Genomic DNA, 25875 nt, shown 5'->3' with positions numbered 1-25875 from the left:
GATTACAGGTGTGATCCACCTCGCCTGGTCTCAAATTTAAAAATTTTTAAATTTAAAAATTACTGATAATTTTTAAACATCAGTAATCCAAAAGAAATCAAGAAAGGCGTAAAGAACATAAAACGTGAGTCAAATGGAAAGTATAAAAAGACATCTTTAAATGTAAAAATATCAGTAATTTGTACAAATGTACTAAATGATCTAGCTCTTAAGTTTTGCTGTACATCAGAAAATTACCCGCAGATCTTAAAAAACACCACCAATGCACGGTTCCCATTCCCATCAGATTTATTGATGTGAAGTGTGAACAGGGCATTGGGACTTTTAAAAGCTTTCCAGATTCTTCTAAAGTGCAGCAAATTTGGGAGCCACCGCTCTCATTCAAGACAAAGATTATCAAATTGGATTTAAAAAATAAATACTTGGCCAGGTCTGGTGGCTCATGCCTGTAATCTCAGCACTTTGGGAAGCCAGATGGGTGAGCTCAGGAGATTGAGACCAGCCTAGACAAAATGGTGAAACCCCATCTCTACAAAAAATTAGCTGGGCACAGTGGGGAGCACTTATAGTCCCAGTTACTTGGGGTGCTGAGGTGGGAGGATCACTCGAGCCCGGGAGGCAGAGTGTGCAGTAAGCAGGGACAGTGTCACTGCACTCCAGCCGGGGCAACAGAGACGGACCGTGTCTTAAAAACAAACAAACAACATACACATACACTTCCGTTTTTTTGAGAGGGAGTCTCACTCTGTCGCCCAGGCTGGAGTGCAGTGGCTCGTTCTCCGCTCACTGCAAGCTCCGCCTCCTGGGTTCACGCCATTCTCCTGCCTCAGCCTCCTGAATAGCTGGGACTACAGGCGCCCGCCACCTCGCCCAGTTAATTTTTAATTTTTTTTAATTTTTAGTAGAGATGGGGTTTCACCGTGTTAGCCAGGATGGTCTCGATCTCCTGACCTCGTAATCTGTCCGCCTCGGCATCCCAAAGTGCTGGGATTATAGGCGTGAGCCACCACACCCGGCCACACACACTTCTTAAACTCATCTTAACTCTGAAAGTACACACAGGAAAGAAAGCTGGTGGTGTTAATACATTTCATAATTGGAAATATTCGTACTAGGCTGTATCCGTCATCTAGGTGAGAGAGCATGGCTCAGGGGGAAATACAAGTGGGAGTGGCTTGGATTTGGTTTATGTATTGGAGATATCTCTTTGATGAGATTGAGTGAAGAAAGCTACAGTGGGAAAGAGTAAGCAAGAATGACTCCTAAACACCGCTCAGCAATAAAAAGGACTTAAGTATTTATCAATATATAGGTGAATTCCAACATAATTGTGCCCAATGAACAGCCGCCACTTCCCTAAAGACTATCTGCGGTACGATTCCACTTTTTTAAAACACCAAGAAAAACAGGCTGGGCACAGTGGCTCACACCGGTAATCCCAACACTTTGGGAAACTGAGCTAGAGGATCAACTGAAGCCAGGAGTTCCAGAGCAGCCTGGGCAACATAGAGAGACCCCATATGTTTAAAAAAAAAAAAAGCTAGGCATGGTGGTGCTCACCTGTTGTCCCAGCTACTCAGGAGGCTGAAGCAGGAGGATTGCTTAACGGCAGGAGTTTGAGGCTACAGTGAGCCCCGATAGTGTCATTGCACTCCAGCCTGGGTGACAGGGCAAGCGAGACCCAGTCTCTATAAAAAGATATTTAAAAACTAGGAAATTCTAACTTAGTGACAAAAAGCAGATGGTTGGGAGGGGGAGGAGGGAAGGAAGAAGAGAGGAAAGGGTTGGAGAGAGATGGGAGGCACATATTCACTGTCGATTGTGAAAATGTGTATACATGTGTCAAGACGTATCAGATTGCACACTTTAATTTGCGCCACTGCACTCCAGCCCAGGTGACAGAGTAAGGTCGCTTTCCCCGGGATCTGCCGGCCGCTCCACCCGGCGCTAGGCTGCTGCGCTGCCTGTTCCTGCTACCATTTCGTGCAAGTCAGCGCGGGCAACACCACACAAGACCAACACACGTAAAATGGTCCATTTTAATGCACTGTCCCCAGGGAAAGAAACATTACCGACTTCTGGCCATGTCGTCTTCCCAGTCCCAGGTGGCGGTTCCGGGTTTGGGCTCCCAGGCCCTTCGCAGCACTAGGGCGGCGCGGGTAGGGCCGCCCTCAAGCCATGTTGGGGGCCGAGGTGACGCGCGCACGCGAGCTCGCGGACACGCACGAGGCGCCCGGGCCACAGAGGCGCAGGGCTGGCCCGGGGTCCACGCCTGGCCGAGCTCCAGGGCTCGCGGCACGGCCCGGTGACCCCCTCGCTCCCCTCCGTCCGCGAAGGCCCCGCGGCGCCGCGCATGCGCCCCGCGCCGCCCCCGCCCCCACCGCGCCCGCGCCTAACGCCCCCACCGCGGCCCGCGGGCCATGGAACCCGCCGAGGCCGGCGCGGTTCGAGAGCTCCGGTGCGCGCGTTCGGGCGCCTTTCCCCCGTGAGCCCGGCGGCGCTCGGACCGGGCCGCCCGCCGCCGGGCCGCTCCGCCCGCCTCTGCCGCCGGCTGGGCGCGCCCCCGCCCCGGTGCCCGCGCGTGCGCGCCCCCGCCGCCGCGTGTGAGTGTGTGAGTGAGTGTGAGTGGGTGTGGGTGCGAGCCGGGCCGCCGACGATGCCGCGGGGCCGCCCCCCGAAGCCCAGGGAGAGCAAGGCGCGCGGCGACTCCGGTAAGGCCCGCGGCCGCGCCCTCGCGCCCCGCCGGCGGCCGGTGCGGGGCCCGCGCCCTGCCAGTCCCCGGATGCGGCGCGGGGGGCGCCGGGAGCGGCGGGGCGGGGGCGGGGGCCGCGCAGACCCGGGCCGCCGCCGCCGCCGACTGGCCGGGCGGGCCGCAGCGCGGGCGGAATGATACGGGCGAGTCGCCGCCCGGCCCCTCCGCGCGCTGGGCCTACTTTCCTGGGCCGGGCGGCGGCTGAGGCGGGAGGCGGGAGGCGGGTGAGGGAGCAGGCGGACGCCTCCTCCGCGCGCCCTGCCCCCGCCGGCCCTGTCGCGGCCCGCGCTAAACTTGAGGGAAAGTGGCCGCCCCGTGTTCCGTCCCGGGGCGGGAGGGCCGCGGGGCGCGCCGGGGAGGCGGCCTGGCTAGAGCCCGGGCCTGCGGACACCGCTCCCCGGGCTCCTCCCGGACGGCGCCCCCGCCCGACCCAGCGCGGCGCCGGCTGCCCCGGGGACGTTGGGCTCGGCCCACAGGGAGGCTGTGGAGCGCGGTGTCGTGCACACAGTAGGCGCCAGCGTTGTCCGGGAAGCTCAGGGTCGTGCACACAGTAGGCTCCAATGTTATCTGGGGAGCGCTGTGGGTCGTGCATACAGTAGGCGCCATTGTGATCCGGGAACTTGAACCCTGAGCCTTTGGAGACGCTGTGGGTAGTGCATACAGTAGGCGTCATTGTGATCCGGGGAGCTGGAACCCTGGGCATTTGGAGAGTGCTGTGGGTCGTGCAAACAGTAGGCGCCATTGTGATCCGGGGAGATTGAACCCGGAGCTTCTGGAGAGCGCTGTGGGTCGTGCATACAGTAGGCGTCAGTGTTATGTGGGGAGCGCTAGATCGTGCACACAGTAGGCGTCAGGAAGTGTTTTCCCCGATAATTTATGCTCCATGGTACTTTGCTAAAGTCGTAAAATAACTCGGATTTTGTTTTCCAAGGAAGAAAGGCCCGGAATTTGAAATAAGCAGGCAAACACACAACCGGCCACCCCCAAACCTTGGCCCTTCCAGCGGTCAGGAATTGACCTGCTTTCCGCCCCAGCCCAGAGCTTGAGGAGCGGACTTCACGGCGCAGGGGGAACGGGGCGCGCTCGCCGGTGCCGCGGTTCCCAGGTCGAGGGCAGTGGGGTAGGGGGGCGCCGCGCCTTTTCTCGCGGGCGCTGTGGTTCCCGTGCGGCCTTGGACGCGAGTCTTCCCCCGGCAGGCCCGGTTCCTGGGCCTGGTCACCCGTGCAGCTGGAGCGGCGCTCCGCGTTTGGAAAAGGTTCTGAAGGGGCTCTAAGGGGGAGTAGGCGCCTAGGACTCCGTATGGGAGTTGGTGTGTTAGGCCTTGACTTCCATTATTTTTATGTGACTGGTTAGCTTAGTGACTCAAGTGTTCCCCTTTTCTTGGGGATGAGTAAACTGAGGCTCATTAGAGAGCTTGTGACCAAAGAACACAGATGCCCCAGAGAAAGGTCGGGCTTGGAAACTACAAGGGTTATGCTAATTTTGTGTTTAGGAAGAAAGAGGTAATGGGTAGGAATCAACGTAAACTTACTCCATAGGCCACACCAAACCAGGAGTTCTTGTCGTGATTGCACTTGGTAGAGTTAACACACATGCACATTAGGGAAATGTTGGTGGCCAACAGGCGTTTCAGCGAGCGTTCGCACACCTGATGGGCCTTTGTGGGCTGCGGGAGAGATGTTGGCTGCACCACGACCCGGGTATGCAGATTTGTATGTAGTTGGGTAACAGCAGTGCTCAGAATTTCGATTAATGGTTGATGGTGTCTGGAAGGAAGTCTGTTGCCTCTCCCACTGTTGAGTTTTGGCCTTGACCTTATTTGGTTAGTTTAATTTTTTTGTTTTGTTTTGTTAATGTGCTGTCTGCCAAAAATAATGTAAGGTGCGGTGTCTCAGTTACTTGGAAGAAGGCTTAGCACAGAGAAAGAATGTAAAATTTCCATGGCCACAGGTGGGGCACCGATTCCCCCAGTATCCACATCTCACTGATGGTATCCCTCTCCACCTGGTGTTTCACCCTCAGGCCTCAAGAATTATTCCATTTCTTTTATCCCCCAACACACTTCCTGATTTAGTCTTGCAGCTTCTACCTCGGGAATGGATTTCCAGTGGGCCCTCCTCTTTCCATCTCCAGAGGCGCTCCCTGGCCCAGCCGCCCTCTCCGGGCTGGAGGGCTGCAGCCCTCTTCCTGGGCCCTGCTAGTCCTGGGCTCCTATAAATAAATCGGTCACTTGGCAGCGTGGATGATCTTGTTAAATGTAAATCAGTTGGCCACACCCTGATTAAAACCCTGCATTGGCTTCCTCGTCCGTTTACCAGAAACCCACACTCCTCCAGGATCCTGCTGATCGGGCCGTGTCTGGCTCTTCTCTCTTTCCTTGCTCTGGCATGCAGTCTTCTGTTTTCCTTGATGCCACATTAGGTTTGTCTCAGGGCATTTGTCATTTCCTAGTCTGAGAAACACCTTTTGCTAGTCTGTGGCTCCAGGTGCTTTAGTGTCTTCAGAGAGGCCTTCCTCAAACCTGCTTAAAAGTAGCCTTTCCCTTCTTAACACCAGTCCTCCTGTAGCAAAGTGGTTCTCAAACTGTGGTTCCTGGACCCATGGGGGTTCCCCGAGATGTTTTCAGGATTCTGTAAGGTAAATACCATAGTGAGACTAAGACGATTAGGCTTTTTCACTCTCTTAATTTTTGCACTAATTGTACAAAAGCAATTTTTGGCACAACTGCTGACATCGTAGCACAAATCTAGGTGGTGGTGGCGGTACCTAAGAGTGAGGCGGCATTACCTTTATATATCACAGTCAAAAGGAACAGGTTGCACCAGAGAAAATGCAGAATAGATATGACAATCTAGCTGTCTTCTATTAATCGAGACATTACAAAGATTTGTAAAAATGAAAACCATTCTATTTTTGGGGAAGATATATTTTTCATAAAAATATGTTAACGTAGTAGACATTTTAAATGGAGAAATATTTTAAAAATTGATTAGTTTTAATTTATAATAGGACAAACATCAATAGATATAACTTACATAAACTAAAAGACTTTGAGGGCCTCTTTTTGTTTTGTTTTGTTTTAAATAGAGATGGGGTCTCACAATGTTGCCCAGGCTGGTCTTGAACTCCTAGGCTCAAGTGATCGTCCCACCTCAGCCTCCCAGAGTTTTGCGATTACAGGCATGAGCCACTGCTTCCAGCTGAGGGCTGCATTTAAGAATGTATAAAAGGGACCTGAAACCAAAATGAGGAACATTGCTCTATCAGTTACTGTGTTAATCATGTTTCTCATAAGTGAGGTGGTTTTATTTTCTCTGTTGCCTTATTATGAATTTTATTCCTAAGAAAACTGCAACGGATGTAGGGATTTTTACAGATCGGGGAATTAAGCTCAGAGTGGATACCTGATTTTTTTTTCTTTTTGAGTTGGAGTCTCTATTGCCCAGACTGGAGTGCAGTGGCGCGATCTCAGCTCATTGCAACCTCTGTCTCCTGGGTTCAAGCAATTCTCCTGTCTCAGCCTCCTGAGTAGCTGGTATTACAGGCGTGAGCCACCGTGGCTGGCTTTTTTTTTCTTTTTTCTTTTTTCTTTTGTATTTTTAGTAGAGGCAGGGTTTCACCATGTTGATCAGGCTGATCTCAAACTCCTGGCCTCAAATGATCTGCCCGCCTTGGCCTACTAAAGTGCTGGGTTTATAGGTATGAGACACCGCACCCAACCTGGAAACCTGGTTTGGAAAGTCCACCCAGTTTCTGAGTGGCAGTTGGGAACTGGATCTCCATTTGAATCCAAAGCATGAATTTTAGGCCTGTCATGGTGGCTCACACCTGTAATCCCAGCACTTTGGGAGGCTGAGGTGGGCAGATCACTTGAGGCCAGGAGTTCGAGACCAGCCTGGCCCACATGGTGAAACCCCATCTGTACTAAAAAAAAAAAATACCAAAATTAGCCAGGCATGGTGACTGGCGCCTGTAGTGCCAGCTACTTGGGAGTGCTGAGGCATGAGAATCACTTGAGCCCAGGAGATGGAGGTTGCAGTGAGCTGAGACTGCGCCACTGCACTGCAGCCTGGGTGACAGAGGGAGACTCAGTCTAAAAAAAGAAAAAAAAAAAAAGGCGTGCATTTTAGTGTTCTGCCTTGATAAATATAAAGCCCTGCATGTGCATTAATTCCTGTATTCAACAACTTTTTTGTTGTTGTTGTTGTTGAGACAGAGTTTTGCTCTTATTGCCCAGGCTGGAGTGCAGTGGCACAATCTTGGCTCACTGCAACCTCTGCCTCCCGGGTTCAAGTGATTATCCTGCCTCAGCCTCCCCAGTAGATGGGACTACAGGTGCATGCTGCCATGTCCGGCTAATTTTTTTTGGATTTTTAGTAGAGACGGGGTTTCACCATGTTAGCCAGGATGGTCTCGAACTCCTGACCTCGTGATCCCCCACTGTGGCCTCCCAAAATGCGGGGATTACAGGTACGAGCCACTGTGCCTGGCTCCACAACTATTTTTAAAGCACTTCCTGTGATAAGTGAGCCCTGTGCTAGGGTCTAGGAACACAAAGCTGAAAAGAGACATGATCCTAGGTATCCTTATAATGGTTCATGGTGACAGATCGGGCACTTGAAGTCTAGGCTTCCTGGAGAAAATGATGTTAAAATTGAAATCTAAAGAAATGAATAAGAGGAGGCCCACTGAAAGAAGATTAGTTGAAGTAGTCAGGACATGAGAAGTGAGTCTCACCGGCATTGATGGGCAGCATTCATTCAGCACTTGCTGTGTCCCTGGCACTATCCTGGGGGTAGAAGGATGAGTGAGATATGCTTTTTTTCTTTATCGTAATTATTTTAGCAATAATGTGACCTTGAGGGAAACCACATTTTGGAATCTTGTATGACTTCCATCTGTTTTTTCCAATGGAATGGTGCAAAATTTTTCTTTTTAGCTTGTGCCTTTAGTTGGCCTCCTGCTGTTTCTTTTTCCTTTTGGAGGGATATTTGTAATACTTAGTTCATTTCCAGAGAGTGGAGACAGACAGACCATAAGCCCAATGGATAAACAAGTCTTTTCCTGATTAGGTTACCAGTTCAGGAATTTTCAATTTTCTTGGATGAATTCAAGAGCCCAAGGGGAGGGCACCACCAGCGTAAGCTAGGGGTAGTAGGACTTTACCTTTTTTTTTCTTTGAGACAGGGTCTTGTTCTGTCGCCCAGGCTAGAGTTCAGTGGCACAATCTTGGTTCACTGCAACCTCCGCCTCCCGGGTTCAAGTGATTCTCCCGCCTCAGCCTCCCAAGTAGTTGGGATTACAGGCCCATGCCACCACGACTGGCTAATTTTTTGTATTTTTAGTAGAGATGGGGTTTCACCATGTTGGCCAGGCTGTTCTTGAACTTCTGACCTCAGGTGATCCACCTGCCTTGGCCTCCAAAAGTGCTGGGATTACAGGTGTGAGCCACCTGTCCCACCAAACTTTATTTTTTTAAGAGGCAGGAGGTAGCCAGAGCTGTAATGCCCTTAGGCTTATGGTAACAGTGGAGTACTTACTTGCTTCAGGGAGACAGCTTCTGCTTAAAATGGTAACTTTCTAACAACATCAGGTATCTATCCAAGAATGAAACCTCCACTCTCCATAATTGAACTTTTTAGGTAGGCAGAATTTTGGAGTATTTATTTATTTTGGAGATGGAGTCTCGCTCTGTTGCCCAGGCTGGTGTGCAGTGGCGTGATCTGGGCTCACTGCAACCTCCGCCTCCCGGGTTCAAACAATTCTCCAGTCTCAGCCTCCCGAGTTGCTGAAACCACAGGCACATGCCATCATGCCCAGCTAATTTTTTGTATTTTAGTAGAGACAGGGTTTCACCATGTTGCCCAGGCTGGTCTTGAACTTCTGAGCTGAGACAATCTGCCCGCCTTGGCCTCCCAAAGTGTTAGGATTACATGTGTGAGCCACCGTGGAATATTTAGTATTTTGAAGGACGTGTGATTAGATAACCTCTAAATATTTTATAATCCTGGCATTAAGTATTGATATCACATGGGTTCGAAACCTTGGTCTTTCATACAAAACGAGCTTGGGAAAAGCTTTAGTGTAAACCATAATTCCTTTAATTAGATAAAGTCAATTCCATACTTTTGGAATGCTTTTTATATTTCATGCCTTTACGTTGTCTGTGTGTACAGAGATAGTGTGTCTCTGCTTTCAAGAAAGTAGCAGTGTTTTTCAAGCTATTTTTTGTTATAGAACTTTTCTTCACATGAAGTATCATGGCAAGGCCTGCAGCATGGTTCTCACCCTTGGCAGCTCAGCATTATGGAATCTCCTGGGGGAGGATTTATTTTATTTTTTTATTTTTTTTGACAGAGTCTCGCTTTGCGCCCAGGCTGGAGTGCAGTACCATGATCTCAGCTCACTGTCATCTCTGCCTCCCGGACTCAAGCCATCCTCCCACTTCAGCCTCCTGAGTAGCGGGGACTATACCCTTGCGCCACCATGCCTGGCTAATTTTTGTATTTTTTGTAGAAATGGGGTTTCGCCATGTTGCTCAAGCTGGTCTCAACTTCCTGGACTCAAGCGATCCCCTGCCTCAGCCTCCCAAAGTGTTGGGATTACAGGCATGAGCCATTGAGCCCAGCCAGCTTATGATTGCTAAGAGAAGCCAGAAATGTGTATATTTATTTGAAACCTCTTTGTTGTTACATTTAAGTAACTATTTTATTCGCAAAAAACATTTGCCCAGGAAAGTGCACAAGTTGTAGGTGAGGAGCTTCATGAGTTTTCCTGTGGAGCCAGCAGCCAGAGCATTTGTGCCCCTCGCAGTCACTGCTCCTCCCCGCACTGTCCTGGCTTCTGATACCACATGTTAGCTTTACCTGTTTTTGTTTCAGTTTTTCTTTTTTGAGATGGAGTCTCACCCTGTCGCCAGCCTGGAGTTCTGTGGTGCGATTTCCACTCAATGCAACCTCTGTCTCCTGGGTTCACGGATTCTCCTGCCTCAGCCTCCTGAGTAGCTGGGATTACAGGCACGCGCCACCACGCCTGGCTAGTTTTTTGTATGTTAGTAGAGACGGGGTTTCACCCTATTGGCCAGGCTGGTCTTGATCTCCTGACCTCGTGATCCACCCACCTTGGCCTCCCAAAGTGCTGAGATTACAGGTGTGAGCCAGTGCGCCTGGCCAGCTTTAGCTGTTTTTGAAGTAAATTGAATTTATAGTATGAACCCGTATTTTTTCTGGCTTGATTCATTCAATATTTATTTTTATGAGATTATTCCTGTTGCTATGCAGCAGAACTGTGTTTTTTTGATAGGTATATAGTATTCCATTATATGAACCTGCCATAAATTACTCTTCTCCTCTTGATATTTGGGTTATTTCCAGTTTTTGGCTCTTTTGAATAAGTGTTGCTACAAACTTATGTATTTCTGGGCCATAGTGGATACAGCCAGCCAGTCTCCCAGTGACAGTCCCGGCTTCCTCTCCTACCAGCAGGGGGCGTGCGAGCATTTGTTCGGCAGGCTCAGTAGCACTTAGTATCGCCTCTCGGGGGGATTCAGTCTTTTGACTTCCCTGGGCCACATTGGAAGAACTGTCTTGGGCCATACATAAAATATGCTAACACTAATGGTAGCTGGTGAGGTTAAAAAAAAAAAATTGCAAAAAAAATCTCATAATGTTTTAGGCAAGTTTATGAAGTTGTATTGGGCCATATTCAAAGCCATCCTGGGCTGCATGTGGACTGTGGATTGGACAAGTTTGGCCTGTCCCTTTATTGCCTAGCTGTTTTGGTATGTATAATGGTATCTCATTTTGATTTTTATTTTGAGTTCTATGCTAATACAGTTTTTATGTTTGTCAGCTATTTGTTCTCTTTTGCTAAGCTCTGTTGAAGACATTGACCTGTTTTTCTACTGGGACATAATATATTTTAAAATTAATGCTTTCTTTTCTAGAGCAGTTTCATGCTTACCCAAAATTGAGCAGATAATATGGAGCAGATAGTATGGAGACACCTTCTGTCTCTCCTCACAGTTTCTCGTATTAGTAACATCTTGCATTAGTGTAATAAGTTTAGCCAATGTTGATACATTGTTATTAACTAAAGCCCATCGTTTGCATTAGGATATATTTTCTGTGTTGTGCATTCCATGGGTTGGACAAATGCATATCTGCCGTACAGTGTCATACAGAATAGTTTCACTGCCCTTTGCTCCATCTATTCATCCATCCCTTCCCCGATCAATGGCAAGCACTGATATTTTTATTGTCCTTATAGTTTTGCCTTCCCCAGAATGTCACATAGTTGGAAGCGTTCAGTATGCAACCTTTCAGATTGGTTTTGAGTAAGCAACATTCATTTGCATTCCACCATGTCTTTTCAAGGCTTGATAGGTATTTCATTTTGTTGCTGAATAATATTCCACTGTATGGATGTATCACATTTATCCATTTACATTTTGAAGAACATCTTGGTTGCTTCCAGTTTTTAGCAATATAAGTAAAGTTGCTATAAATATTTGTGTGCTGGTTAGTGTTGGATGTAAGTTCTCAAGTCACTGGGGTAAATCTCGGGGACTGTGACTGCTGAATTCTATGAGAAAACTATGTAGTTTTTTCTAACAGGCTGCCAAGCTGTTTTCCAAAGTGGTTGTACCATTTTGTATTCTCACCAGGAATGAATGAGACTTTCTGTTGTACATCCTAATCAGCATTTCGGATTAATTATTTTTTTGGATTTTAGCCATTCTGTTAGGAGTGTACTGGATATCTCATTTTGATTTGCAATTTCCATCATGTGTTTAATTTTCAACATATGATGTTGAGCATCTTCTCATAGGCTTATTTGCCATCTGTGTATCTTCTTTGGTGAAGGGCTGTATGCCATTTTATTACTGATATATAAGGGTTCTTTGTATACTCTGGATGAGTTTTTTGTAGTCTCCTATTCACTCTTTTAAAGATACGCTCTAATCAATTAAACAAGTTCTTAATGCCAGTTTGTCAGTACTTTTTGGATCTATTTAAATAATATTTGACCACTGTAATATTTTCCTGTGTTTTCATCTAGAGGCTTTATTGTTTTACATCTTTATTTTATTTTTTTGAGAGGGGGTCTTGCTCTGTCACCCAGGCTCAAGTGCAGTGGCGTGATCTTGGCTCACTGCAACCTCTGCTTCCTGGGTTCCAGTGATTCTTGTACCTCAGCCTCCTCAGTAGCTCAGATTACAGGTGCGCACCACTGCACTTGGCTAACTTTTTGTATTTTCAGTAGAGATGGGGTTTCACCATGTTGGCCAGGCTGGCCTCCAACTCCTGGCCTCAAGTGGTCCACCCACCTTGACCTCCCAAAGTGCTGAAATTACAGGTGTGAACTGCTGTGCCCAGCCATATGTCTCACCTTAGATTGACACTTCATCTGAATGTGATTTGAAGAGGGAAAGGACAGGAATTTTTTTTTTTTTTACCATATAGTTATCCAGTTAATCTGCAGTATTTGTTGGAAATACCATTTTTGTCTTTTTATGCGGTTGCAAATCAGGCGAAGAATTGTTCTGTACTTGATTCTTTTCCATTGTTTTTTTTTGTTCCTGGCTAGTCAATTTCACGCTGTCTTAATTATGCTATTCTGAGTCTTGGTATCTAGTATGGGAAATATAAGTCCTCCATTTAGTTTTTAATTTTTGTGATCATCTTGACAATTGTTGGTACTTTTCAATTTCATGTAGCTTTTTGAATAAGCATATAAATTTTCATAAAAAAAGCTTGCTGGGATCTTGATCACATTATATTGACTATATATAAATAATGTGGGTGGAGCTAATGTCTTTACAGTCTTGCGTCTTTGAATCTAAACACAATCTCTCCAATCATTTCTTTCCTCGTTACCGTCTCTCAGTCATGTTTTGGGACTTCAAGATAGAGGACTTATACAAATATTGTTAAATTTACTCCTAGATATTTGATATTTCCTGAAACTATTGTTGATGGTATTTTAAAAATTTCATTTTCTGTATGTTGCTTGTTTATAGAAATACAATTGGATTTTAAAAATTGATATTATATCCAAAGTCTTTTACATATTTATTATTTGTGATAGTTTGTAGACTCTTTTGGAATTTTTTCTATAATCACATTTGTAAATATTGACAGTTTTATTTCTTCATTTCTAATTTTTATCACTTTTGTTACTATTTTTTCTGGCTCATTGTACTGGCTAGGATCTCTTCTATAATGGTGAATGAATGTGGTGAATAAGGGACATTCTTGTCTTGTTCCCAACTGCAGGAGGAAAATTATATTATTAACTAGGGTGCTTGTTGTGGGCTTTTTTGGCGGGGGTGGGGGTAGATATTATCAGATTACGTAAGTTTTATTTCTGTTTTGCTAAGTGTTTTTTATCATGAATGGGTCTTGAATTTTATCATGTTTGTTTTGTATTTATTGTGGTGATCGTGTGGTTTTTCTCTTATATTTTGTTGATAGGGTGGAAAATGTTGATTTTTCTAATGGTACATCAAACTTGTATCCCTGGGATACAAGCAAACTTGTTGTGATGTTATTCTTTTTTGTATATCTGGATTTGATTTGTACATACTTTATGCTTTCTATATCTGTGTTTATGAGCCACATTGGACTACAGTTTTATTTTTTTATGTTGCCATTCTCAAGTTTTGATATCAGTATTTTGCTGGCTTCATAAAATAGGTTGGAAAGTCTTCCTTTATTTTCTTTTCTCTGTAAGAGTTTATAATAAGGTTGGCATTATATTGTTTTTAAATCTTTGGTAGAATTCCCTGTTAGAATAATCTGGTCTTTGAGATTTCTTTGGGGAAATTTTATGTTTTTAATTTTTAAAATAATGTAAAAAAATAGACATGAGGTCTTGTCATGTTGTCTAGGCTTGTCTTGAAAACTCCTGGGCTCATGCAGTCCTCTCACCTTGGCCTCCCAAAGTGCTGGGATTACAGGCATGAGCCACCATGCCTAAGCCTTTTGGGGAAAATTTTAAATTGCAGATTCAATTTCTTGAGTATATATAAGACAACTGAAGTTTAAAATTTTACTTTGTGTCAGTTTTGGTAAGTTTTGTTTGTAAGACCCATCTAATATTTTACACTTTATTAACAGAACATTATTCATAAGTATCTCTCATTATCTTTTTATGACTGTAGGCTCTGTAGTGATGGCCCTCCTCTTTTCTCTGATGATGGAGATTGTGCTTTTTCTTATTTTTTTCTTAGTCATGACAGGGTTTATCAATTTTAACAATATTCTTAAAGAACCAAGTTTGGACTGTCAATTTGATTAATAGACGTTTGTTTTACATACCAGTAGTTTCTTCCCTTTATCATTTTCCTCCTTCCACTTTCCTTAGGGTTTTTTTTTTTTTTTTTTTTTCATTTCAGGTTTTAATGAAAGCTTGTATATGAGACTACTTTGTTCCTGCATCTACTCAATTGTTTCTTCCTTATATTTGCCCTTTTACTTTTCTACTTAGCGAGATGTGGCCTTCCGTACAAGGATCTTTTTGCGATCTGTGTCCAGTTTTGGCCTAGCGAGAACCACCTTGCTGGGGTGAATGCCTACACGCACAGTTGTGCCATTAGCCTTTTCCCGCTGCACCCGTTCAGTGTAGAGGACATATTTCTTCCTGTAAACCTGGACTACTTTGCCAGTTTGCTGACCTTTATAGTGTTCTTGTATAACCTGAACATCATCCTTTCCGATGGGCATTGATTGAACATTGTACTTGTCTCTCAGCTCTTTGGAAAGAAGGGAAGACAAAAATCTTCCTGTGAATGTGGGAAGGTGCATTGAAATGCCTTTTGTGGTTTTTACTTTGGTCAGAAGTCACAAAGGGATTGAACTTCATTTTGGCTGTTCCCGCTTCAGTCATGGCCACAAAAGGGAAGAAAACTACATACACACCGCTTCCAGTTCTGTACCTACATTTTATTTTATTTTATTTTACTTATTTATTTTTCTTCTCATCTTCTTGATATGGATATTAACTAATTATCAGCCTTTCTTATTTTCTGATATATACATTTAAGGTTGTAGGTATTAAGGCTATTGGCATTTCTACAGTTTTAACTGCATCCACCAAGTTTTGATATGGTTTATTCTTGTCTTCACTAAATTCAAGATTATTTTCTGATTTCTATTGTGATTTCTCATAAGTTATTGAAAAAGATATGGCCTAATTTTAAAATTACCTTCATTGTTATTGATTTCTAGTTTACCTGAATTGTTGTCAGAGAACTTACCTTGAATTACTTAATTATTTGAAACCTTCTTGGGTCTTTTCATGTTATGTGGTTTTACTTGGTAAATGTTCCATGTGCAGTTGATAAGAACATGTATCTTTTTTTTTCTGTCAGTTACTCAGAAAAGTGTATTAAATATTAAATTCTCCTATGATTGTGAATTTGTCTATTCTTATATTCCGTCAATCTTTGTATCTTGAGCTACATTTTTAACCATACAAATTTAAAGATCTTATATTTTCCTAGTATAGTAAGCCTTTTATCATTATGAAATAAGTCATACTTTATATCTAGTAATGATTTTTGCCTTAAAGCCTCCTTTGTTCGATATTGGTACACCTACATCATGACTTCTTTGGTTAGAGTTCTAACGGTATTTCTTTTTCAATTCTTTTACTTTGTCTTTCTATCCTTATATGTAAGTTATATCTCTTGCAGGCAGCCTATAGTTAACTTTTCTAAGTACGGCCTGATGATCTTTATCTTTAATTGATATGCTGATTTTAAGTACATTTAAGGCTGTTTTGAGTCGTAGTTTTCTACTTGATTCATCATTTTATATTCCCCTTTCTTTCTTGCCTTCTTTTGGCTCAATAAAGTATTTTTAAGTGCCATTTATACCTCTCCATTCATTAGCCTGCTATTTATACGTTTTTTTTTTTTTTTTTGTTTTGTTTTGTTTTTTTGAGACGAAGTCTTGCTCTGTTGCCCAGGCTGGAGTGCAGTGGTGCAGTCTCAGCTCACAACAACCTGTCTTCCAGGTTCAAGCGATTCTCCTGCCTCAGCCTCCTGAGTAGCTGGGATTACAGGCACCCGCCACCACACCCAGCTAATTTTTGTATTTTTAGTAGAGACAGGGTTTCACCATGTTGACCAGGCTGGTCTCGAACTTCTGACCTTGTGATCCACCCACCCTGGCCTCCCAAAGTGCTGGGATTACAGGCGTGAGCCACCACGCCTGGCCTGTACAGTCTTTATAATTTTTTTTCTTTGAGGCAGGGTCTCACTCTTTCAGTTGTCCAGGCTGGAGTGCAGTGGTGCGAGCATAGCTCATTGCAGCCCCAAACTCCTGGGCGCAAGTGATTCTCCTGCCTCAATTTCCCAAGTAACTGGGACTACAGGTGCCCACCACCATGCCTGGCTAAATTTTTATGTTTTATTTTTTAAAGACAGGATCTTGCTATGTTGACCTTAAACTCCTGGCCTCAAATTATCCTCCTGCCTTAGCCTCCCAAGTAGCTGGGACTGCAGATGTGAGCCACCATGCCTGACGCTTTTCTCCTTCTTGCTAGTGCCCTTTGATGCACAAAGGTTTTATTTTCATTTATTTATTTGTTTTTTTGAGACACAGTCTTGCTCTGATGCCCAGGCTGGAGTGCAGTGCTGCAGTCTCGGCTCACAGCAACCTCTGTCTTCCAGGTTCAAGCGATTCTCCTGCCTCAGCCTCTGGAGTAGCTGGGATTACAAGCATGTGCCACCACCCCTGGCTAATTTTTGTATTTTTAGTAGGGATGGGGTTTTGCCATGTTGGCCAGGCTGGCCTCGAACTCCTGGCCTCAAGTGATCCGCCCCCCTCAGCCTCTCAAAGTGCTGGGATTACAGGCATGAGCCACCGTGCCCAGCCTTCACAAAAGTTTTGAATTTTAATAGAGTGCCATTTATGTTTTTTTCCTTTGGTTATTTGTAGCTTTTCGTGTCAAATTTAAGATACTGTTGCCAAATCCATAGTCATGAAGCTTGTCCCTTATGTTTTTCTTCTAGGAGATTTATAGTTTTAGTCCTTAAATTGAAGTCTTTGATCTGATTTAATTTTTTGTATATGGTATGAGGTGAAGGTCTGAATTCTTTTTTTTATTTTCTTTTTTTAAAGTTTTTTGAGACAGAGTTTCACTCTTGTTGCCCAGGCTGGAGTGTAGTGGTGGAATCTCGGCTCACTGCAACCTCTGCCTCCTGGGTTCAAGCAATTCTCCTGCCTCAGCCTTCTGAGTAGCTGGGATTATAAATGTGTGCCACCATGCCCGGCTAATTTTTGGTTATTTTAGTAGAGACAGGGTTTCACCATGTTGGCCAGGCTGGTCTTGAACTCCTGATGTCAGTTGATCCACCCGCCTCAGCTTCCCAAAGTGCTGGGATTACAGGCTTGAGCCACCGCGCCCGGCTTTGAATTCATTTTTTAACCTGTGTATATCCACTTCGGCTAGAACTATTTATTGAAGAGACTGTTCTTGCCTCATTGAATGGTACTGGCATTCTTGTCAAAAATCAATGGATGATAAATATATGTGTTTACTTCTGAACTCTCACTAGTGTCTCTGTCCTTTTGCCAATATATCATACTGTTTTGATGTGTCAATGATACTTTATGTCAAGACACATTAAAATGAATAAATAGCCATTAGAATTAGTTATTTGTGTGTCACTTAATGTCACCTCACAAATTGCTGGTGATACATGTCATACTTAGAAGACACTACACATTTTTAGAAAATATATACTTTTGCATCATTGGGCAGCAAACTAGGCTCAAATACTCATCATCATCACACTTACCAGCTTGAAAATGCTTGGCAGAGAACATTCAGTGGACGGGTTAAAAACGTGGAGTGAAGTACATTGGTCTTGGGCACAGAAGTGAGAAAGAGACAACTGTCTTTATTGTGTTAATTTTCATAAAATTATTATTTAGGAGAACAACCAGTCTTTCCCATGACTAAGACAAAGGGCCTTATCAGCTTTAGGGAGATTGTGGTTAAGTAAACATTAGAGTTTTTTACTGTGGCAAATAATGCATAGTGCATATAAACCTTTAATGCCTTTATCACTCAGGGACTTCACTGTGGTGGGAGGAGTGCTGTGACCTGTGGAAAGTCGTGGAAATTTCAGGGATTGCAGTCGTGATGGCTATGATTCCAGATGGAGTCACAGTTTACAGTTTAGTGCAGGAGTTGGCAAGTATTCTTTCTGTCAAGGGTCAGATGGTAAATGTTTTAGGCTTTGTAGGTTGTACGGCCTCTGTTGTAACTACTCAGATCTGCTATATGCCTGAGTTTCAGCAAACCTTTGTGTACCAAAAAGGGTAGGCCATAGTTACTTGACCCCCAATCTAGAGGAAAAGACAGGAAGAGAAAAGAAAGTTATGTATTATAGCACTTTACTTTTGAGTAAACTATATTGATATGTAACACACAGAGAAGAACAGAAATTGTGGTTGGTTCAATGAATTTTTCACAAAGAGAACTCACTTACATAGTCAGCACCTAGATTAAGAAAGAAGACAGTGGCACCTGGCCGGGCGCGGTGGCTCACACCTGTAATCCCAGCTCTTTGGGAGGCCAAGACGGCAGATCATGAGGTCAGGAGATCGAGACCCTCCTGGCTGACACGGTGAAACCCCGTCTCTACTAAAAATACAAAAAATTAGCCGGGCGAGGTGGCGGCGCCTGTGGTACCAGCTACTCGGGAGGCTGAGGCAGGAGAATGGCGTGAACCCGGGAGGCGGAGCTTGCAGTGAGCTGAGATCGCATCACTGCACTCCAGCCTGGGTGACAGTGAGACTCTGTCTTAAAAAAAAAAAAAAAAAAAAAGAAAAAAAAGAAAGAAGACAGTGGCACCCTAAGAAATCTTAATTGTGCTCCATCCCAGTAAGGACCCTCCTCATTGCGACTAGCCACTTTCCTGATTTCTAGCAACATAGGTTAGTTTTGCCTATTTGTTGAACTTTTGAAATAAAATGAAACCATACAGATTGTTTTCTTACATCTGGCTTCTTTTGGTAAAAATGTGAGATTCATCCATGTTTTTGTGTAGAGCAGAAGTTTGCTCGTTCTCACTGTTAGTATTCCATCATAAAATCTGCTGCAACATGTTTGCCCATTCTGTTGTTGGAGGGCGTTTGTGTTGTTTTTTGTTGCTGCTGTTATAAACTGGGCTACTGTGAATGTTTTAAACATGGCTTTTCAGTGCACACACACATTTCTGTTGGAGATGTACCTAGGAGTGGAACTGCTGGATTATAAGTTATACATGTATTTAGCTTTAGTCGATGCTGCTAAATAGTTTTCAAGAGTGGCTATAGCAATTTTCATGCTCTCTGGCAGTATATGAGATTTCCAGTTACTTCATCTCCTCATCGATCTGTGGTAGTGTCTGTCTTTTTAATTGTAGCCATCTGATGGGTGTGCACCTTCAAAAGTATTTTAAAAGTTATCTCACATTTATGATATAACTTGGATCTTAACAACCCTGTGAGTAGGTAGGACAGAAATCACTATCCTTATCTTTGGGTGAAGAATCAGGCTGAGAGAGAGTTTATTCGGCTTGCTGGAGACTCACAACTCATAACTTGGCAGGAATGAGACTTACCCTCAAGTCGTCTGACTCCAAGTGCTGTATTCATCAGTGTCTTCCCAGTCTCTGCCGTGTATCCATATTTTGATGTACAGATACCCACCTTTCAAGATGCATGTTTTATTGAAAATGGGGACAGAATCTCAGAATGGGCCCTCCACAGTTCTCTGTGGCGCTTTTTAGCTCTACTTGATCTAAAAGTTAATATGTGTATTGTTTTGATGTTCACACAAATTGTATGTTTGTAGAGGTGAAAACAGAATAATGACAGCAAACAAAACAAGAAATTATGCTGTATATAGAAAATTAGTTTTTTGCATCGTCAACGGAAGCACTCTACTTTGCCATATGCTGCTGGATCATTTTTAGAAAGGCCCTGCTACTTTCAGGTCCTGAGCCTAGAATTCTTAGAGTTCTGGTTAAAGTGAGACTATAGACACTTAAGGTGTTACTTTGTTATTATTTAATATGCTGTGGTTTTGTTCAATTTGGGTACTGTGTGTGTAGTGCCTGAACATACATCTACCCAAGTTTGTAGTCTTTCTTTAGAAATACAAATTTATAGGTAGTAAAGCAAGTATTTCAAAGGGAGTTGACGTTTCTTTAAAAAATGAGGGATACGGGCCGGGTGCAGTGGCTCACGCCTGTGATCCCAGTATTTTGGGAGGCCGAGGTCGGCGGATCACCTGAGGTCGGGAGTTCGAGACCAGCCTGATCAACATAGAGAAACCCCATCTGTACTAAAAATACAAAATTAGCCAGGTGTGGTGGCGCATGCCTGTAATCCCAGCTACTTGGGAGGCTGAGGCAGGAGAATTGGTTGAACCTGGGAGGCGGAGGTTGTGGTGAGCAGAGATTGTGCGCCGTTGCACTCCAGACTCCAGCCTGGGCAACAAGAGTGAAACTCTGTCTCAAAAAAAAAAGAAGTGATGCTATTCAAAACATCTTACTTTTCCTGTTGAATACAGGTCAGGGTGAATTTTCCATATGAGTTACATTTCATTTCCATTTGAGTACCCACTTACGAGTACATACATTTGAATAGATAATTGGTAAAATTCAGAAAGGGCAGGGGTCTTCTCTGGTTCTCCCTACTTCTCAGTGCAGGTGCTTTTGAGTGACAGGTGAGTGCTCCTTCTTGGAAGAAAGCGGGTGCCTGTGGCTGGTGCTGTTACCCAGTCTGAGCATTTGGCTTTCTGAGGGACTCTACAAAGAAAATAATGCAGACTTATTTCAGCCAGCTCCTGGGAACACCACGTGGCCCAGGTATGTGTGTATAAAATAAGAAGAGTCAAAAGGTACTTAACAAGCTGGAAAAATTCAATCTAATGTAGGCAGTTTTGAGGTGGAGGGCATGAGCCAGTAAGACCGAAAGGTGAGAATCAGATAAATTGGTTTTGGGAGCTTCAGACAACTGGGAAAAGGTTTAAAAAAAAGCCATTAGCGCCAATCTATCTCCAAATATTTAACGTGTATTTGTTAGGTACACATTACATGCCAGGCTTTGTGAAGCAGAAAGGGTTCCAGGATCCAAACACTTCAGAGTTTTACCTGATAAAGTCCAACTGTGTTAAAACCTGAATGCTGACAAATGTGGGAGAAGCAGTAGAAACAGGGAAGAAAGTAGAAGGGACTTTTAAATAAAAGAAGAGGCCAGGCAGAGTGGCTTACTCCTATAATCCCAGCACTGTGGGAGGCAGAAGTGGGCAGATCACGAGGTCAGGAGTTCCGGACCATTCTGACTAACACGGTGAAACCCTGTCTGTACTAAAAATACAAAAATTAGCCCGGTGTGGTGGCGTGTGCCTGTAGTCCCAGCTACTCAGGAGGCTGAGGCAGGAGAATCACTTGAACCTGGGAAGTGGAGGTTGCAGTGAGCCAAGATTGTGCCACTGCACTTCAGCCTGGGCTGCAGAGGGAGACTGCGTCTCAAAAAAAAAAAAAAAAAAAAAAAGAAAAGAAAAAGTAAAGAAGAGACCAGGCGCAGTGGCTCACGCTTGTAATCCCATCACAGGGAAGAAGGTAGAAGGGAGTTTTAAATTAAAGAAGAGGCCGGGCACAGTGTCTCACGCCTGTAATCCCAGCACTTTGGGAGGCCAAGGCAGCATCAGGAGTTTGAGACCAGCCTAACCAATGTGGTGAAACCCTGTCTCTACTAAAAATGCAAAAATTAGCCAGGCATGGTGGCACAGGCCTGTAATCCCAGCTACTCCAGAGACTGAGGCAGGAGAATCGCTTGAACTTGGGAGGCGGAGGTTGCAGTGAGTGGAGATCGCACCACTCAACTCCAGCCTGGGTGACAGAGTGAGACTCCATCTCAAAAAAAAAAAAAAAAAAAGGAAAAGTAGAGAAAGGATAGTAGAGATGACCTAAAGTGATAGCAATTTGGAGTGGCCTGATGCCTGTCAGGTGTTCCAGGCGTACTTGTGACGACAGCATCTGGTCTCAGGATGAGAGTGTAGGAGCGGTGTGCGTGCCTGGCCAGAGGGCTGTTGTCTTGGAGGAATAGGGGATGACGGAGTAGGGTTCTGAGGGTGGTGCACACTGAGAGCAGAGTGAGGAAGATCAACCATATTTTAGAACGATTTTTATTCAAAATGTAAAAACAAAAAAAGCTTGGGGGTTAGCTCAGTTATTTTAGAAAGTACTCAGAAACTGAAACTGTTATATCTCTCATTTTAATATGAAATACATCATCAAGATTTATGGATAACTGAGATTTTAAATGCACACTGCTGAAGAGTTTGTCTGAGTTAAATCCCTGGAATGCTGTAAGTGCAGTCGGTTTGTTGGAACTCAGCATACAGTAAATAGACATTTTCTATAGATTAATGTAGGGTCTCTAGGCGGGGCATAAAAGAACTTTGCCAGTAAGATTTAGCTGGTTAGCCTGATTGCTGGGCCTGATTGGGGTAGAAGAGCAATTTTTAAGATAGCTTATCTAGTTCCAAGTCATGACAAACCAGGCCTGAATACAGTCATGGAATAGCAGGATTATGGAGTGATGGGTAGGGCATTGAATAAAGAGATGGCCCTGGTCCTAAGTTATTGACAGGCCCTTGTCCCAGTAGCTACAGGAAACATTGTCTTATTTATTCCGCACAACTCTGAGATAGGCTTTCTTATTTTTGGGGGTGGTAGACGGCTATTACTCTATTTAGAATATTTATATAAAAACTTGAACTGATTTTGAAACTAGTCTCTACTTAAGGCAAACAAAGCTGCTCATTATGCAATCCGTTTTTGTTTAATTTTGATTGTTTAAAGTTCTTGGTAGCAGAAAGGGTGAATAAAGTGAACAGTGGTCATATTTTTATGTGTGAGGTGGCTGTGTGGGTAAACTGCCTTGGAATTCTACATATGCATCCCCTGTGTACAGTGAACTCTTACAGTGACCTACCCTCTGTCTTCTTAGGGGGCAGAAACACAGAGCTGAAAAGTACTGTTCTAGATCTTGGATTTGATAACGGTTAAACGCAGGCAGTTTTGTGCGTATTTTGGTATGTGTGTTTGTGCAGGAGCGGCAGAGAATACGTATTCTGACTTGGGAGGCATTAGGAATGTCTCCTGCTAAAAACCTCAAGTCCTTCTTTTAGCTGCCTTTAAAAAAAATGCAGCTGGGGCTGGGCACAGTGGCTCATACCTGAAATTCCAGCACTTTGGGAGGCAGAGGCAGGTGGATCACGAGGTCAGGAGATCGAGACCAGCCTGACCAACATGGTGAAAGCCCGTCTCTAGTAAAAATACAAAAATTAGCCAGGCGTGGTGGTGCACGCCTGTAATCCCAGCTACTTGGGAGGCTGAGGCAGGAGAATCACTTGAATCCGGGAGGTGAAGGTTGCAGTGAGTGGAGATCACACCACCATTGCACTCCAGCCTGGGTAACAGAGCGAGACTCTGTGTTAAAAAAAAAAAAAATGCCCGTCTCAAAAAAAAAAAAAAAAAAAAATGCAGCTATCCCCCAGAAGGCCATCTCCATGAAGAGGCGGTCATTCATTTGATCACATCTTTCTTTGATCACTGGTCCCCTAATGGATTTGATTACCTCTGTGGCTGCAGAGACCCCTGCACAACGGAGGTATGTGGAGACATATGTGCATATGTGCAGGTGTGGGTATGCTGTTCCAGCAGGGTCCATAGTCTCCTGCAGCCTAGCTGGGGCTCCTCTCAGTTAAAAGCCCTTATTTAAGGATTCATTAATTAAAGAGACTCTGTCTCTTTTTAAAAAATAGAGACAGAGTCTCACTATATTTCCCAGAATGGTCTCAAACTGGCCTCAAGCAGTTCTGCCTCTGTCTTCCGAAGTGCTGGTATTACAGGCATGAGCCACCATGCCCAGCCAGGATGCATTAATTTAATAGACCTCTTTCTGAACAACAGATACTCTGGGGACCAGAAATTTGAATGAACTTGAAGGCATGATGGACCAAAGGTGTTATTTGAGGCCTGGGACACTGCCCAGAAAGGGCTGACTCTGAGCAGAAGGAAAGCAAGTGAAGTGGGGACAGTGGAGGCCACCACGTCCTGGCAGGAAGGTGTCAGGGTGGAAGGTGCTTCTCCAGAGCGAAGGGAACCGGCTCCCTGTACAAAGGTGTGCCCCTAGGCAGAGCGAGAGTCTAGACCGCCATTGGGTTTCAAAATTATGCTCAGTGTGGAAACTAAAACCATGTTGTTGTTTTTAAACAATTTTCCAGTCATATTTTAATTTGAATTATTGTTTTAAGTTTGTGTGTGAACCAAATTAATATTGTGTTATATCACTGTTTGGAAGAAGAGACTCACTGAAATTATTATGTTTTGAGTTTGTTAAGGAGCAACGTCTTGCTTCTTAAGGTAACTCTTTTTCTGGAAAAGTCTTAATTCATAAGTAAATCAACATCATTTTTTTTTCTTTCTTTTTTTTTTGAGATGGAGCCTCCCTCTGTTGCCCAGGCTGAAGTGCAGTGGCACAATCTCGGCTCACTGCAACCTCTGCCTCCTGGGTTCAAGCGATTCTCCTGTCTCAGCCTCCCTAGTAGCTGGGATTATAGACGTGCGCCATCAAGCCTGGCTACTTTTTGTATTTTTCGCAGAGAGGGAGTATTTACCATGTTGCCAGCTGGTCTCAAACTCCTGATGTCTGGTGATCCACCTACCTCGGGCTCCCAAAGTGCTGGAATTACAGGCATGAACCACTGTGCCCAGCCTCAACATCATTTTTCAATTTTAAATATATAGTTCATGTCTCCTAGGGTTTTATCTATCAATTTCAGTTAATTCCTTCTCATTTTTGGTCAACATATTAAGTATTTTCAACATAGAGGCTGTGAAAATTGTTTTATCGTCCTGAGATAGCTTTTTAATTTTGCATTTCAGAAATTAAGTTGAGGAACTCTTTTATTAATGTACTCAGCCTTTAGGTTAAAACACTTGTAACTGTGTTCTTGAAATCCAGTTTTCAGCCGGGTGCGGTGGCTCAAGCCTGTAATCCCAGCACTTTGGGAGGCTGAGACGGGCAGATCACGAGGTCGGGAGATCGAGACCATCCTGGCTAACACGGTGAAACCCCGTCTCTACTAAAAAATGCAAAAAATTAGCCGGGCGTGGTGGTGGGCGCCTGTAGTCCCAGCTACTCAGGAGGCTGAAGCAGGAGAATGGCGTGAACCCGAGAGGCAGAGCTTGCAGTGAGCTGAGATCCGGCCACTGCACTCCAGCCTGGGCGACAGAGCGAGACTCCGTCTAAAAAAAAAAAACAATTTTCAACAGACATTTTATTTGTCTCTTCCTAACCTCGAAACTATTTCTTACCATATTACACAGTTTTCCAAGGGGATTGTATATCAATTGCTATGGTCCCAACAATCGTTTTATTTTATTTTATTTTTATTTATTAATTTTTTTTTTGAGACGGGTTCTCGCTCTGTCACCCAGGCTGGAGTGCAGTGGTACAATCTCAGCTCACTGCAAGCTCCGCCTCCCGGGTTCATGCCATTCTCCTGCCTCAGCCTCCTGAGTAGCTGGGACTACAGGCGCCCGCCACCACCAGCTGGTTGGTTTTTTTTTGTATTTTTAGTAGAGAAGGGGTTTCACCATGTTAGCCAGGATGGTCTTGATCTGCTGACCTCGTGATCTGCCTGCCTTGGCCTCCCAAAGTGTTGGGATTACAGGCGTGAGCCAGCATGCCTGGCCCCAACAATCATTTTATTTGGGCCTGGGAAGTCATAAAACATTTACTATTAGTTTTAGTGTAGAAATTTTGAAAGTATGGTCTTTGAACAGGATGTGAATATAGTTAAGAATAAATGGAATAAAAATTATGCGTATCTTTTTCTTAGTAGACGCACTTTTTATGTATGAAATTGCAGTCTTTTGAATTGCATTGTATTTCTTGAAGCCAGAATTTGCCTTTTCTCAAGGTTCTGCCAGAATAATGTTTGCAGCTGTTGCTGACTTCCTCCACCCTGTCTCTGTGCCCCTCCCACGTGCCCCTCCCGCGTGGGCTTCACCTACCTCCTGTCCTTTGGAATCTCCAGGTCCT

At 44.4% G+C, this 25875-nt stretch overlaps 1 protein-coding gene, 1 long non-coding RNA gene and 1 pseudogene across 7 annotated transcripts in view; 1 reads left to right on the top strand and 2 right to left on the bottom strand.

The window, feature by feature from the left end:
* The window catches only part of LOC105489302 (uncharacterized), a 34223-nt gene extending 31891 nt beyond the window's left edge, over positions 1 to 2332 (bottom strand). The window contains exon 1 of the long non-coding RNA XR_011617336.1: positions 2073 to 2332. This is a non-coding gene — a long non-coding RNA (uncharacterized lncRNA). The remainder of the gene's footprint in view (positions 1 to 2072) is intronic.
* Positions 2333 to 2555: 223 nt separating this feature from the next.
* Positions 2556 to 25875, top strand: part of LOC105489298 (zinc finger protein 236) — a 158498-nt gene continuing 135178 nt past the window's right edge. Inside the window, exon 1 of one of the 6 annotated variants that reach the window (XM_011754027.3) lies at positions 2556 to 2711. In XM_011754027.3, the coding sequence (XP_011752329.1) occupies positions 2657 to 2711 (55 nt within the window). In that variant the 5' untranslated portion in view covers positions 2556 to 2656. Of the gene's footprint in view, positions 2712 to 3257; positions 5390 to 18576; positions 18706 to 21300; positions 23950 to 25875 lie in introns of those variants that run through there. The other 5 variants (XM_071085879.1, XM_071085881.1, XM_011754025.3 and 2 more) reach the window with 5 other exon arrangements.
* On the bottom strand, positions 14007 to 14617 carry LOC112427953 (large ribosomal subunit protein uL24-like; annotated as a pseudogene).

The sequence above is a fragment of the Macaca nemestrina genome, chromosome 19 (genome assembly GCF_043159975.1).
Source record: "Macaca nemestrina isolate mMacNem1 chromosome 19, mMacNem.hap1, whole genome shotgun sequence".
Lineage (NCBI taxonomy): Eukaryota > Metazoa > Chordata > Mammalia > Primates > Cercopithecidae > Macaca > Macaca nemestrina.
Note: the sequence above shows the minus strand (reverse complement) of the source record. Positions and strands in the feature narration are given on the sequence as shown.